This window comes from Carcharhinus amblyrhynchos, chromosome 1 (assembly GCF_965287045.1).
Source record: "Carcharhinus amblyrhynchos chromosome 1, sCarAmb.v2.hapA, whole genome shotgun sequence".
NCBI lineage: Eukaryota > Metazoa > Chordata > Chondrichthyes > Carcharhiniformes > Carcharhinidae > Carcharhinus > Carcharhinus amblyrhynchos.
This window is the reverse complement of record NC_137324.1, coordinates 8726657-8742948: the sequence shown is the minus strand read 5'-3', so window position 1 is coordinate 8742948 and position 16292 is coordinate 8726657. Positions and strand designations below refer to the sequence as shown.

The 16292-nt window shown below is 41.7% G+C and overlaps 1 protein-coding gene across 1 annotated transcript in view; it reads left to right on the top strand.

Moving 5' to 3' along the window:
* m1ap (meiosis 1 associated protein) overlaps nt 1-16292 on the top strand; it is a 59767-nt gene that overhangs the window by 19978 nt on the left and 23497 nt on the right. Inside the window, exons 6-7 of the mRNA XM_080196763.1 lie at nt 6028-6184; nt 7225-7366. Of these exons, the coding sequence (XP_080052889.1) occupies nt 6028-6184; nt 7225-7366 (299 nt within the window). The remainder of the gene's footprint in view (nt 1-6027; nt 6185-7224; nt 7367-16292) is intronic.

Genomic DNA, 16292 nt, shown 5'->3' with positions numbered 1-16292 from the left:
CTTTTCACTGTATGTTAATACATGTGACAATAATAAATCAGATTAAATCTTTATGTCCTCCTCATAGCTTACATTTCACAGAAAGTTGGAACAGATTACTGAGTTGAATGATCAGCTGTGATCTTAATGAATGATGGAGTAGATTCCAAGGGCTGCATGGCCTACTCCTGCTGCTATTTTTTTACATTTCTATGATACTTTAATAGCTGATAGGTTCCAGGAGGAGTAAAATTAAGTCAGATCATCTGAAAATATCTCCTCTACCCTCTAAGCCAATTCCTGTTATCTCAAGGGATAGGCAAACCTGAGAGGATGAGCCCTGCTTTCACAGTTGAGCGTTCTGTGTACATGACTCATTAAGATTTGATCTTAGCTGTGGTCATCAGTAACCTTCTAATGCGCTCACTCTGTCAACTTAAAGTCCAGTGAGGGACGACAACGATGCAAGATGGGGCTTTACACTTTCAACACCATTTAATGATGCAAACACTACCATGAATGCATTATCTGATTCGGATACCAACAGTGAGGAGACCCTCTAGAATATCATTGCTCATGACTGTCCTCAATCAGTGCTGTTGCTTGTGGAATAAGGGTTCAAAACTTAACCATCTTACACTGCTAATAAAGATTTACACACATCTCCCTGACAACATACAAGAGTCTAGAAACTAGTTGCACTAAGGTTGACATCATATGGGATACTGTGACTGAGTTTGAGATTGGATGAACTTTGAGATAAGAGAATCTCAAAGAGCAAAACCCCATATACTTTGATTTCTTTAGCCCAAGAGCTATATATAACTCATTCTTGAAAACATACAACTGCTTTCTGAGGTAGAGAATTCCACAGGCTTATCACTTTTTGGGTGAAGAAATTTAATCTCAGTCCTAAATGATTTATATCCGTATCCTCAGACTGTGATCCTTGGTTGTGGACTCCCCTGCCACATGGAACATCTTTCCTGCATCTACCCGTTAGGATCTTGTTGGTTTCAATGAAGTTCCCCTCATCCTTCTAAACTCTGGCAAATATAATCTTAACTGACTTAGTTTCTCCTCATAGTCTTGCCATCCCAGGAATCAGTCTGATAAACCTTTACTGCTTTTGCTCCATAGCAAGAACATCCTTCCTCAAATAAGGAGACCAAAACTGCACGCAATTTTCCAACTGTGGTCTCACCTATATAACTGCAGCAAGGCATTCTTGCTCCTGTACTCAAATCCTCTTGTTATGAAGGCCAATATATCATTTGCCTCTTCATCACCTGCTGCACCTGCACGCGTACTTTCAGTGATGGGTGTACAAGAAAATCCGGGTCTTGTTGCACATTCCTTTTCTCAATTCAGATAATAATCTAACTTCCTATTGTTGGATAACCTCACATTAGTCCACATTATGCTGCATCTGCCATGCATTTTCCCACTCACTCAACTTGTCCAAATCACACTGAAGCATCTCTACATTGTACTCACAGCTCACCCTTCCAGCCAACTTTGTGTCATCTTCAAATTCGAAGAAGTTACTTTTAGTTCCTTCATCTAAATCATTAATATATACTGTGAATAGCTGGGGCCCTCACAGTGATCCGTGTGGTACCCCACTAGTGGCAGACAAATCACTGCCTGCCACTTGGAAAAATACCCATCTACTCCTATACTAAGGCTGGAATTTTACCAGCATGTCCATCCTGATTCTGGGAGTGGGTGAGGATCGTTGGTTGTGGGATCGGAAAACGGCATTCTCCGTTGGCCTCAGGCAGGATCATACGAACCTCGGGCGGACGTGCGGGTAAAATTCCACCCATCTGTTTCCTGTCTGCCTACCAGTTTTATATCCAGTTCACTATATTACTTCAATCTCATGCACTTTAATTTTACATGTTAATCTATTATAGAATCCCTATACCACAGAAAAAGGCCATTCCGCCCAAAGTTGAAAGAAGGCCTTGATTGTTGATAGTCATAAGAACACATCCAGTTCATTAGTGTCCTTTAGGGGAAGAAGACCGCCATCCCTACCTAATCTGGCCTACATGTCAAACCAGATCCACAACAATGTGGTTCATTCTTAAATGCCCTGTGAAATGGCCCAATGAGTATCCTTTTTTTGAGAAACAGAACTAAATTATGTATTTAATTAGTCAGCATTTTCTTTGTTCCCCATTATAAATTGCCCTGTTTCTGACTGTAAGAGACCTACATTTATCTTCACCCATTTTTTTCACTTCATATAGCAAAGAAGCTTTAACAGTGAGTTTTTATGTACCCCACGAGCTTATTCTTGTACTCCATTTTCCCCCTCTTAATCAATCCTTTTGTCTCTTTTGCTGAATTCTAATCTGCTTTCAATCCTCTGGTCTGCTGGTATTTTTCTGACCAATTAGTTTGCCTCTTCCTTGGATATAATACTAACTCTAATTTCCCTTGCAAGCCATGGTTTGGCCACCTTTCTACTTTCATTTTTGTGCCAGACTGGAATGAACAATTGTTGCATTTCACCCATGCGCTCTTTGAATGTTTGCAGTCATCTATCCACCATTATCCCTTTGACTAATGATCCCTAATATGTCATAACCAACTCATATCTCATTCTATCATAGTTTCCTTTAATTAGATTCAGGATCCTAGTCTCAGAATCAACTATGTCACTCTCCACATTGATGAAGAATTCTAACATATTATGGTCACTCATCCCCAAGGGGTCTTGCACAACTGTATGGACCTCAGCCAGCTCCTGAGCTTACTGCACCTCCTCTCATCTTCATCTTTTGAGGAGCTCTCGTCCTCTTCCAGTTCACCCTCTGGCAACTCAGTTACATTTGCAACTCAGTAACCTCACTCACCAGAAGCTAACTGGCAAAAGCAAAGAAACTTGCACCATGTTATCCCTGAGGAACCTTTGATGGCCACCCTTGGAGCTGCACAGAACAAAGAGAAAGGCCACCGTATTTCATAACCCAGGCTGGCCAATGGGAGTCTAATCATCTTTGAAAACAGACAGCCTGTAACCTTCCTTTCAATTCTAATGATTGAGACATTCAGCATTCTCAGGGACCCAGGTGAGTGATGCACATCCTTGTCAAAGACAGTGTGGAGAGGTGAGAGTTACGTAACAGAGCTCCTCAAAAGATGAAGATGAGAGGAGGTGCAGTAAGCTCCGGAGCTGGCTGAAATTCTTCTGGCTTGTGGAGCAATTAATATTGCCTTGCTGAACTGTAAAGTCTCAGTCTGTCTTTTTACCATCTGACTAGTGGTCTCACATACAAGGAGCTTTGGTCCCCGTCTACACCACTAAATATTTTGTACCATCATCCCCAAGATTGATTCATCTGTACATATCTATCATCATGTGAAGTCCACAGGATCAGAATAGTGAATTATACAGCATCGGTTTTCAATCCACCAACCTCTGTGAAGGAATAAGTCATTCAACTTTGATTCTGGTCCCAGTAACTCACATAAAACAATACTTATTTTCTCTCTGGGCTCTGCACTGTTAATCTTACTTTTCTCTAACCCTCGTTTGCTATATATTTGTAAAGGAGGTGACATTGCGACCCTCCTCCCGCGTCTTAAGGGTGTGCAAATAAATTAACCCTTTGAAGTTCATCCTATCTTTGAGTTGTGAGGTTATTAATAGAAAGTTGGCTCACACCGAAACTGAGGAATTGTGAAATGTGCCACCACAGATAAACAAGAAGCAAATAAAAAACACTTTTCTGTTTATGGACAGGTGGTGAGAGAAGAAATTAGTGCTGAGAGTATGCTTCTTCTTGTGGGAGAGTCTAGGACCAAAGGGCATAAACACAGAATAAGATAGCCTATAATGTTGCCCATTTAAAACAGACAAGGAGGAAATTCCTTTTAATAAGGGAATCAAGGTATATGGGGATAAGGAGGCAAAGTGGAGTTGAGGATTACATCAGATCAGACACAATCTTATTGAATGGCGGAACAGACCCAATGGGCCAAATGGCCTACTTCTGCTCTTACATCTTATGTTTATACTAACCCCCTTCCTGTCCTGTTCTCACGATCTGTTTTTATCTACCTGGCTAGTTCATTCTCATATTTTATTTTTTCCCTTTTTGTTAACTTCTTGGTCACTCTTCACTGGTTTCTAAAACATTCACAATCCTCAGGCTTTATATTATTCTTTGCAACATTATAAGCATTTTTTAAAATTCTAATATTATCCTGAACTTCCCTAATAAGTAACAGATGGATTTTTTTCTGCTCAGTTTTTGTGTTTTCATGGAATCTATTTTGGTGAACAATTTGAATTGTTTTTTAAAAATATTGTCCGTAATAATTTTTAATCTATTTAACCAATCAACCTTAGTGATCTCTCCTCTCACATCTACACAGCTTTGTTTAAGATTATTTTTTGAGATTGAAATGCGTCACTTTAAAACATAATATTGATTTCAATTGTAATATGGTTACTTTTTCCCAGAGAATTAAGAGATTACTAATTAAATCTCACGGGACCCAGGGTTAGGTATCTAAATGGATACAAAATCGGCTTCTTGAAAGAAGCCAGAGGGTGGTTGTAGAGGGTTCTTTTTCAAACTGGAGGCCTGTGACCAGTAGTGTGCCTCACTACTAGTCTGGGTCCACTGTTGTTTGTCATTTATATTAATGATTTGGATGAGAATATAGGAAGCATGGTTAGTAGGTTTGCAGATGACACTAAGATTGGCGGCATAGTGGATGTTGAAAAAAGTTATCTCCAATTGCAACGGGATCTTGATCAGTTAGGCCAGTGGGCTGATGAATGGCAAATGGAGTTTAGTTTAGACAAATGCGAGGTGATGCATTTTGGTAGATTGAATCAGGTCAAGACTTATTCAGTTAATGGTAGGGCATTAGGGAGAATTACAGAACAAAGAGATCTAGGGGTACATGTTTGTAACTCCTTGGAAATGGAGTCACAGGTGGACAGAGTGGTAAAGAAGACATTCAGCATGCTTGGTTTCATCAGTCAGATCATTGACTGCAGGAATTAGGACGTCTTGTTGAAGTTGTTCAAGACATTGGTAAGGCCACACTTAGAATACTGTGTGCAATTCTGGTCATCCTATTATGGAAAGGATATTATTAAACTAGAAAGCATGCAGGAAAGATTTACTGTGATGCTACTGGGATTTGATGGATTGAGTTATAAGGAGAGGCTGGATAGGCTAGGGCCTTTTTCTCTGGAGCATAGGAGGGTATGAGTGATCTTATAGAGGTCTATAAAATAATGAGGGGCATAGACAAGCTAGATAGTCAATATCTTTTCCCAAAGGTAGAGGAGTCTAAAACCAGAAGGCATAGGTTTAAGGTGAGAGAGGAGAGATACAAAAGTGTCCAGAGGGGCAATTTTTTCACACAGAGGGTGGTGAGTGTCTGGAACAAGCTGCCAGAGGTAGTAGTAGAGGTGGGTACAATTTTGTCTTTTAAAAAGCATTTAGATAGTTACATGGGTAAGATGGGCATAGAGGGATATGGGTCAAATGAGGGCAATTGGGATTAGCGCAGGGGTTTTAAAAAAGAAAGGATGGCATGGACAAGTTGAGCCGAAGGGCCTGTTTACATGCTGTAAACCTCTATGACTCTAATTCTTCCTCATTGCACAATACTAGATCGAAAATAACTTCCATAGACAAAATTGTTCAAAGCCCTGTGACATGGTGGCACACACGCGCTGAATGGGCTCCATCCAGCCCATGATCCTGCACCACGTCAGAGAAGTCTGATATGAGAGTACATATCTGTCATTGCTGAGTAGAGCCATCTTTCTTGTTCCCAAGGGCCAGGCAGGAAAGTGGATCAAAGGCCATACCAGATCAACCACAATCTTATTGACTGGCTGAGCAGGCTTGATGGGCCGAATGGCTTACTCCTCCTATTTCTGTTCCAAATTCTTATGTTCTTATTCTCTATTTCTACAATTTGTCTTTTCGCCAATATAGGGGAGGTCAAGTGTAGTTCATGTAAAAACATTATTAAAAACATAATTTGTTTCTTTCTGACTCATAGCTTGGCTGAAATGTGATGTTCAGGAGAGACTTATCAGTCCTGCCCTCCTTCCTGGGCCAACTATCTTCACTGAGAAAACTGAGGGCCTCCGAGACTACCAGAACACAAACAAAGCAGCAGACCCTGGACCCCTGCAACACAAACTACAAGTTATAAAGTAAGTTGCCTTCGTCTAGTTAGAGTATGACAGACAGTTCTAGTCACTGCATTATTGGAAGGATGTGGTTACTCTAGGCTGCACACAGAAGAGATTTATGTGGTTATGGACAGAAATTGAGAATTTTAAATGTGAAGGAAGATTGAATAGACTAGGGTTATTTTCTTTAGGGCAGGGGAGACTGAGGGAGGTGTTAATTGAGGTATAAAATTATGAGTGACCGAGACAGAGTGGATTGTAAGAATCATTAACACTAATGCCACTAATTAGGGTATTTCGATTTAAAGTGATTGGAAAAAGGGTTATGGGGTATAGGAGATTGGTGTGGCCTGGAACTCATTGCCTGAAAGGGTGGAGATTCATTGGATTAAAAAAAATTGGATATATACTTGAGGTATCATAACCTTCAGGGCTATGGACTAAGAATTGGAAGGTGGGACTAATCTAAATTATTAATTAGATTGGATAATTCTTCGTCAGCTGGCACAGTCATGAAGAATGGCCTCCTTCTATGCATAAGTTTCAATATTTCTATGTTTTTTCTTTTGACCAATACAGCAGTTTGTTATCAGGCTTTCCACTTTAGCCCATGAACTTGCCCCTCTATGTCTCTGTAACTTCCTCAGGTGCTACAACCTGGGCAGCACGGTGGCACAGTGGTTAGCACTGCTGGCCTTAAGTTCTAGAACGCTATCCTTAAACCACTTCACTCACCTGACGAAGGAACAGCGCTCCGAAAGCTCGTGATTCCAAATAAACCTTGGACTTTAATCCGGTGTTGTGAGACTTCTTACTGTGCCCACCCCAATCCAACACTGGGCATCTCCACATCATCCTTAAACCTCTCCACCTCCTTTTCCTTTCTTCCTTTGAAACAGTCCTTAAAGCATACCTGTTTGATTAAGATTGTGGCCACCTGTCCTGATATCTTTCTTCTGTGTGTTACATTTTGTCTGATGGACATTCTTGAGTTCACATTTTTCAAGTCTGAAATGACCAGGGCAGCCAAATAGATGCTTATTGGAACCCTTACCTTACAGGGCCCTGAGATCTGACGGTGTTTGTGAATCTGTATTCTACGGGCTCCCACTTATCATCAGACCCACAAACTGCTGGAAACTGGACTGGGATGAACTAGAGACAAACCACCAAAACTTTCATGCACTCTGTCATACTTTGAAGGTAGGAATGAGAAGCAAAAATTAATTGTAAGCTATAGATGTAAAGTAAAGGCAGGAAAAGAACATGTTGTAGCTGCAGTGCGAAAAGTTCTGAAATTAATTTCAGTGTTTCATATTAGGTTTACTTTTCATTGAATCTAATGAAAACATCAAACATTGAAGTGGCTCATTGAGTCATAGATGGAAATCCCATTTCTTTATACTGTAGGCTTTCAGATAACAACGTCAGTCAATCTTTTATATCAGTGGCTATTTTATCTAAGGAGGAGTAAATATTGGTGCACCAGACAGAATTACCGCAGTATTGCTTGGTTAATATAAATGATATATTTGCTATTAAAGATTGATTTTTCAATGACTGTAATGGCCATACAAGATTAGGCATGAAATATAGATATTTCTTCATTAACTGTCCATAAGAAAAGATAATTGATATACATTACAGAGCAAGCACAGGTTGTGGACTGAAGCCCCAATATAGAGTCCTGAGCACAAACATTTTGCTGATACTTCAGTGCAGTGCTGTTGGGGGTGCCATCTGCCAGATGACACTTTAAACTGAAGCCCCACCTAGCTTCTCAGCTGCACATAAAATATCACATGCCTGAATTTTGATGTACAGCAAGGAAATTTGCAATCTTGGAGTCGTATTTAAGTGAGATGAGCTTCGGATCATGTATCTCCTCCATCATCTAGTCCACATACTTCCACTTCCATACCATTGCCTCATCTTGCCTTTGCATCAGTTTATCTGCTACTGAAATTCTATTCCATGCTTTTATTGCCTCAATCTCTTGGGCCAAAATTCTCTCATCTCTACCTGCCACAGAAATCATAGTGGGCAAGATAGTAATTCGATAGACCATTCAAAGGTCCATTAAGCTTGCGCTGGAATTTCCAGTCTTGGAGTGTGCAGCCAGGGAATCTATCCTTGGTTTACCTCTCATCTTCTATCCTACATAAACTTGAACTTATTCAATGTTCTGCTGCCAGTGTGTTAAATTGCAACAAATTCCATTCCCCTCTCCCCACCCCGTGCTCGCTGATGTACTTGACTCTCGGTCAATCAATGACTTGATTTTAAAATTTCCATCCTCTTTAACAAATCCCTCTATGGCCTTCTCCTCTTTATCCCTGTAACCTCCAACAGCCCCACAACGCTCTGAGATATCTGCACTCTTCTAATTCTGCCATCTTGTGCGTTCCCGATAATAATTGTCCCACCACTGATGGCCATGCCTTCACCTGCCTAGGTCCTCAGCTCTGGAATTCTCTCCCTACTTTTTTCCTCCTCTATACCTCACTTATTTCCTCTAAGTCATTTCTTAAAATCTTTCTCTTTGACCAAGTTTTTGGTCATCTGGCTCTAATATTTCCTTGTGTGGTTTAATGTTGTTTTATAATGCTCCTGTAAAGTGCTTTGGGTCATTTCATTACTTTGGAAATCCTAAATAAATGTAAGTTCTTGTTGCTCTCAGATTTACATTGGTTCCTAAAATGGCAATGTCCCAATTTTAAAATTATTTTTTGTTTCAATCCTCCATATCTGCAGCTCGCCCTATCTCTGTAGTTTGCTCCAGCTCTGCCAAGATCTCAGCATGATTCCAACTCTGGCATCTTGCGCATTCTTGATTTTAATTACTTCAGCATTAGCACCGTTGCCTTCTGTTTCCTAGGCCCTAAACTCAAGAATTTCTTCCCTAAACATCTCCACATCTTTACCTATTTCTCCCCCTTCAATATGAAACTATTTTTCCAAATCTTTCACCTGCTGCCTTAATATCTTCCTAAGTGGCTAGATGGGTTGCTAACAGTTCAGTGTAGCGCCTTGGGATGTTTCACTATTTAAAGGTGCTATATGGAACATAAGAACATAAGAAACAGGAGCAGGAGTAGGCCAACTAGCCCTTCCAGCCTGCCCCGCCATTCAATAAGATCATGGCTGATCTGTCGTGGCTCAGTTCCACATTCCTGCCCTCTCCCCATAACCCTTAATCCCCTCTCTCATCAAAAACCCATCAACCCGCGTCTTAAAAATATTTAGCGAGGCAGCCTCCACCACTTCAACGGGCAGAGAATTCCAGAGATTCACCACCCTTTGAGTGAAGAAGTTCCTCCTCAACTCTGTTCTAAACCGCCCCCCCTTTATCTTGAGGCTGTGCCCCCTAGTCCTACTATCTTTTCTGAGCGGGAAGAGTCTCTCCACCTCTATCCTATCCATCCCATTCATCATTTTATACGTCTCAATGAGATCTCCCCTCATTCTTCTAAACTTTCTTCTAACCATTCTTGTACTCGTTAAGTACAAGCCTAATCTATTCAGCCTCTCTTCATAGCTCAACCCCCTCAACTCCGGCATCAGCCTAGTAAACCTCCACTGCACTCCCTCCAAGGCTAAAATATCCTTGCGTAAGTACGGCGCCCAAAACTGCACACAGTACTCCAGCTGCGGCCTCACCAATGCCCTATACAGCCGCAGCAAGACCTCCCTACTTTTATATTCAATCCCCCTCACGATGAAGGCCAGCATCCCATTCGCCTTCCTGACCACCTGCTGCACCTGCAAGCTGGGTTTTTGCGACTCATGCACAAGGACCCCGAGGTCCCTCTGCACTGTCGCCTGCTGCAGTTTTTCTCCACGTAAGTAATAATCCTTCCTACCATTATTCCTACCAAAGTGGACCACCTCGCACTTGCCAACATTAAATTCCATTTGCCAGTTCCTGGCCCATTCGCCCAGCCTATCTAGATCCTTCTGTAGACTCTCCCCACCCTCCGCACAATTTGCCTTTCCACCAATTTTGGTGTCATCAGCAAATTTTGACACCCTACACTCGGTTCCCTCCTCCAGATCATCTATATAAATGGTAAATAGCTGAGGCCCCAGCACCGACCCCTGGGGCACTCCACTAGTCACCATCCGCCAATCCGAATAGCACCCATTGACCCCCACTCTCTGCCTACTATTATAAATGCAATTTTTTGCTCTTGCTGGTGTCCTGGCCAATCACAGAATCCTTTGTGCAGAAGGAGGCTATTTGGCCCATCGAGCCTGCACCGACAACAATCCCACCCAGGCCCTATCTCTGTAACCTTGATTATTTACCTTTCTCATCCCCTGACACTAAGGGCAATTTAGCATGGCCAATCCATGTAACCCACACATCTTAGGCCTGTGGGAAGAAAACAAAGCACCTGGAGGAAACCCATGCAGACATAGGGAGAACATGCAGATTCCACACACCCAAGCTGGGAATTGAACCAGGGTCCCTGGTGCTGTGAGGTAGCAGTGCTAATCACTGTGCCACCGTGTCACCCCTAATGTATATTAATTCAGAATTATGAATTATTTCTTTAAATGATGTCTATTACTTATCTATTGTCATATCTTTAAATCTAACTTCCCAACATCCCTCAGTCACCTCACCCCTCATACTTCCATAATTGTTTTTGCTTAAATTTAAGACCCTATTTCAGCCAATAGTCACAAACATTATGTGAAAAGCTGTTATAGGATGACCACAGCCCCTAGCTGACCCTTTGCGATAGGATTACAAATAGCTGTGTCTCATTACACAATACCAGACCCTTAGTTGGTTGGACATATTGTTTGACAAAACTGTCTCAAATGCATTCCACGAACACATCCTCCATCTGCTTTTTCCAGTTTGGTTTTTCCAGTTTAAAGATCCCTTTGATTCTTGTATGTCACCCTTGTTACCCTCACTTAATTTTCTGATTGCCCAAAATTATGATTAATATTTGGGGACCTATCAGATAATTCCACAGATGTTTTTTGTTCCTTGTTGTCTCCTAGATCCACCCATTGTTGAGGCAATTAGGGATGGGCATTAAATGCTGGCCCAGCCAGTGATTACCACATTCTATGAACAGTTAAAAAAAAGCCTATGATCCAACATCCTGATATTCTGGTCTAAGACCTTTCCTGTCTACTGCCTTTGATGCATGCTTTATTCTCAGGGTTACTCCAGCTCTTTTTCTATTTTGCTTATCTTTTGTAAAAGTTAAGTGTCCTGATTATTTAGCTCCCAACCTTGGTCACCTGGCAACCATCTTCCAGTAATGGCTATTAGATCAAACCCTTTAACCTTATTTGTGTCATTAATTCATCCATCTTGTTACAAATGCACTCAGATAAACCACTTTAAATCTTAACTTTTTACTGTTCGTCTCTGATGTCCTTATTCTTAAGAGCCTTAGAGTCTGTGGACAAAATGTCATATACATGACCCCTTAAGTTTCTTTTGAACTGTTTATATTTTCACCATTTAGAAAGTATGCATGACAACATTCTATAATGTTACTCTATAAGAATAACTGGACAAAATGGCAATTTGCTTTATAAATGCAACAGCAATTATTATACCAATGGGACCTATAAACTGAACTGAATAAAATATGATGTAGTGCAATGCTGAGCTCAGATTCCATGGCAATTGCTTTCCTTTGTGGCTTTCCTGATGTCAGCTCATTTATTTTTTGCACTTCATTGGTGGTACTCATAGTCTTAGGCACAACATTGATGCCTCCACCTGCATATGAAGCTGGTCTTCAGTAACTGGTAATCTGGCAACCTGAATTAAATGTTACTTGTAAGCCACTACTTCATCTACAAGCGTAGATGCATCACAGTCTGTGCACTTATCGCTCCAATTCGCCTACTTTGTTTCAGCTGCTTTTATCACAATTATTGGACTTTTATGACACTTACTCTGATTTTTTTTATTAGCCTGAGTACAAGGGTATTAAATTGTCATTCATCAGAGATATAAATTGCCTCTAGCTTGTGCAAATGCCCACAAATTTAAGAAAAACAAAATATTGCGGCTGCTCAGAATCTGAAAGAAAAACTGAAACCGCTGGAAACACTCAGCATGTAAGCCAGTATATGCGGATAGAGAAAACAATTAATGGGTGGAATGTCCTGTATTAGGGATTATGGGTTTTAAACAAAAAGAAAAGATGCGATTTGCACATATAGATTCAAATTAACACACAAGTTTATTGAAAGAGGTGTCCTCTGCATATCAGTCTGTGAAACATCCGAATGATATCATCAGCAAATCATGCAATCAGTTCTTAAAGCAATCATGCAACTATTTAAATATATAGCAATGGGCAGAATTTTACATTCCCCCTGCTGAACGGGTCCGCAGGTGTAAAATTCTGTTGCATGGCTTTCCCAACGAGTTGCTGTGTGTCCTGACCTCTTTTCCATTTTACTCTGAGAGACGAGGCCACCCACCCTTGTCTCAGTTAAATGGTCAATTTTTCACCACTTAAGGGCTGTTTTCCACCCAGCCTCAATTTTCAAGATGGTGGGAGAAGTTTAATGGTAAGGTGAAAACCTGAAAATCAACCCTCTTGAGTCCTCAGACTGGAAATGGGCTGGGGAGTAGGGGGGGGACTTCCTCTATTTAACATCAGGAACACCCCCTCCTCAAAAGATCTGACCTCTGGGAGTTTCTGCACCCTCTCCCCACGCCCTCACCCCACACCTCCTGATCTCTTGACCAACACCCAAACCACTTCTTTCCTCTTCTCCTGGCATCACCTACCCTCCCCACCCTAAGATCACCAAAATGAACCTGTTCCTGGACTCCGAGGACTTAGGCTCTGGGGACTGCTTGCACTGCAGGGACAAGGGAGCTGCCTGTCAGTCAGCCAGCTGCTCTCTTGGACAGGACTTTCTCCTGAGAGAGGGGCAGAAATCCTGCCGATTAATGCTTATTGGAACGTTAAATGGCTGCAGGCAGGGATGTATTCTCAATTGGCTCTTTGGATGGCGATAAAGGAAACCCCGCTCTCCAAAGTGACGACTTATAACAATTTTTAAGCAAATGGAGAGCCAGATAAAATAGTTAGTGGAAGCTGTCAGAAAGTATGGGTGCGGTGGTAATGATCTTGAGTTATTGAACTCAGTGTTGAAGCTGGAAGGCTATAAAGTGTCTAATCGAAAAATGAAAGTATTGTTTCTCAAGCATAGGAAGTGGACGGCATGAGAGGCCAGAATAAAATGGGATAGCCATTTTATTTTCCTACCCCACCACCATTCTGGCCTTGCACAAATTTAAGGTCCACCCTAATAATTCCAGAAGTGGAGAACTTGACCATTCAAAATGAAACTCCGTGAGTAGTTGTGAGAAAGATGTGCTGCAAAGCTGAGATTTTTTTTGTTTTAATTTTGCATGGAATGTGGACGTCAGTGGCTGGGCCAGTATTTCTGTCAGGATGATGTGAAGATGCCAGCGTTGGGCTGGGGTAAACACAGTTAAAAAGTCTCACAACACCAGGTTAAAGTCCAATAGTCTTATTTGGAATCATGAACTTTCGGAATGCTGCCCCTTCACCAGGTGATCCAAAAGCACATGATTCCAAATAACCCTGTTGGACTTTAACCTGGTGTTGTGGGACTTCTTACTTTTGTAAAGCTGGCGGATTTCCTTTATTAATGAAACAAATCAAATGGGTTTTTATGACAATGATTTCATGATCACAGTCATCATTAGACTTTTAATTCCAGATTTTTAATGAATTCAAATTTCAGCAGCTGCTGCAGTGGGTTTGAACTCATGTCCCCAGGTTGTTACCCTGCATCGCTGGATTACTAGTCCAGTGGCAATACCACTATGCCACTGCCTCCCCTGATATGTATGTAGATGGAACAGGAAGAAGTTGGCATGAAGTATAAGCACCAGCACAGACTAATTGGGCTGAATGGCCTATTTGCTATATTTACCATATAATTATATATAATCTATGAAGCAATCTCTTTTACCACCAGAGGAAGTTTATATTAAATCCACAGTTTACTGAGGACCTCATGTGGCAGAATCCATTTACTGCAAAATGATGGAAAATGAGAAATTACTGCTGCAGGAGTTACAATGAAACATTATTAAAACAAAATATCGCCTCCTTAAAGTGGTTAGCTCTGCTGCCTCACAGTGCCAGGTTCAATTCCGTGTCTGTGCGGAGTCTGCGCTTTCTCCCTGTGTCTACGTGGGTTTTCACCAGTGCTCTGGTTTCCTCACACAGTCCAAAGGTGTGCAGATCAGATGGATTGCCACATTGCCCCTTAGTATTAGGGGGATTAGCAAAGTGAATGTGTGGAGTTACAGGGATAGGGCCTAGGTGGGATTGTAATTAATGCAGGCTCAATGGCCCAAATGCCCTCCTTCTGCACTGTAAGGATTTTATGATCACACCCATTGTTCCATTTGTTAATTTCTCCTGTCAATCTTTGGTTCTATTTTACTCATGCTCTTTACCCTCTTTAACCAATTTCATCCTGTTATCCAACAAAGCTATCTTTGTTCCAACTCTAATTTGTCCTTGCTATTCTCCATGAGATACAATGATCACTCTTACCCACTTCTTCCCCTACAAACACTTGGTCCACTTGGGTTACATCATTCCCCAGCATCACACCTTGCAATGCCACTCCCCTACTTGGGTCAAGAACACAGCACACAAAGAAGTTCTCCTAAACATATTCAGAAATTCCTCCCCCTCCTTGCCCTTTACGCTAACATTATTTCAATCAATATTTAGGTATATATCACCAGTCTATGGCTAAAATTTTACACAGAGTTGGAGGTCCCATGCCTAGCTGGCATCCTCCATTCGGCCAAGTTACCCCACAGCAATTTCACAGCTGTTTACAGGATGTGAGTTCCACTCCCATCTGGGAGGAAGTCTTGGCTCTGAGAGATACCAGCCAATCAAATGGCCTGCAGCTCTTTTGTCTCAGCAGCGCCACTGGGCAGTGGTGGCCTTTGCTGGAGCTACAGCCAGACCCCAAAGAGGAGCAGAAACAGAAAGTAGTGGAAATACTCAGGAGGCCTGGCAGCATCTGTGAAGAGAGAAACTGAGTTAACGTATCAGGTCGAACAAGACTCTTCTTCAGAACTGAATTCAATGAACTTGTCTTTTGCAGGTACCCCCTCCTGTAAACTTAATTTTTAAACAGTTCTTTAACTGTACCCTGTATTAGTTCAGGAACTCTTTGTGGCTTCAAGTTATGAAAGATTTATTATTGATAATACTTATATACCTACACAACTGCAATACACAGCTACACTCTTCTCCTCCCTGTCTCCAACTGAGGTCCCTCCTCGATCTGGCCCTTGCTCCTGATTGATTCAGCTTCCCACGCTGCCTCTCCAGACAGTCCAATTACATGATCTTCAGGGATCGCCCTCTTAGAGAGGCCATGCTATCATAACAAAGTTCTGGTGTACTGTGCAGTAGTGCTTCAGTACAAATACTGTACTAAGAACAAAGAACAAAAGAGCAAAGAAGATTATAGCGCAGGAATAGGCCTTTTGGCCCTCCAAGCCTGCACCAACTATGCTGCCTGACTTAACTAAAGCCCCCTAACCTTCCAGGTATCATATCCCTCCCTTCCCATCTCATCCATGTATTTGTCAAGACGCCCTTTAAACTCAGTGTTGTATCTGCTTCCAATACCTCCCCTGGCACTCACCATCCTCTGTGTAAAAATCCTGCCTCGCACATAACCTTTAAACCTTCCCCCTCGCACCTTAAACCTATGCCTCCTAGTACTTGACTCTTCCACCCTGGGAAAAAGCTGTTGACTATCCACTCTGTCCATGCCTCTCATAATTTTGTAGACTTCTATCTGATCTCCCCACAACCTCCGTCGTTCCAGTGAGAACAAACCAAGCTTCCCAATCTCTCCTCGTAGCTAATACCCTCCATGCCAGGCAACATTCTGGTAAATCTTTTCTGTACCATCTCCAAAGCCTTCACATCCTTCTGGTAGTGTGGCAACCAGAATTGAACACTATATTCCAAGTCAGCCTAACTAAGGTTTTATATAGCTGCACCATGACTTGCCAATTTTTAGACTCAGTGCCCCAGTTGATGAAGGCAAGCATGCA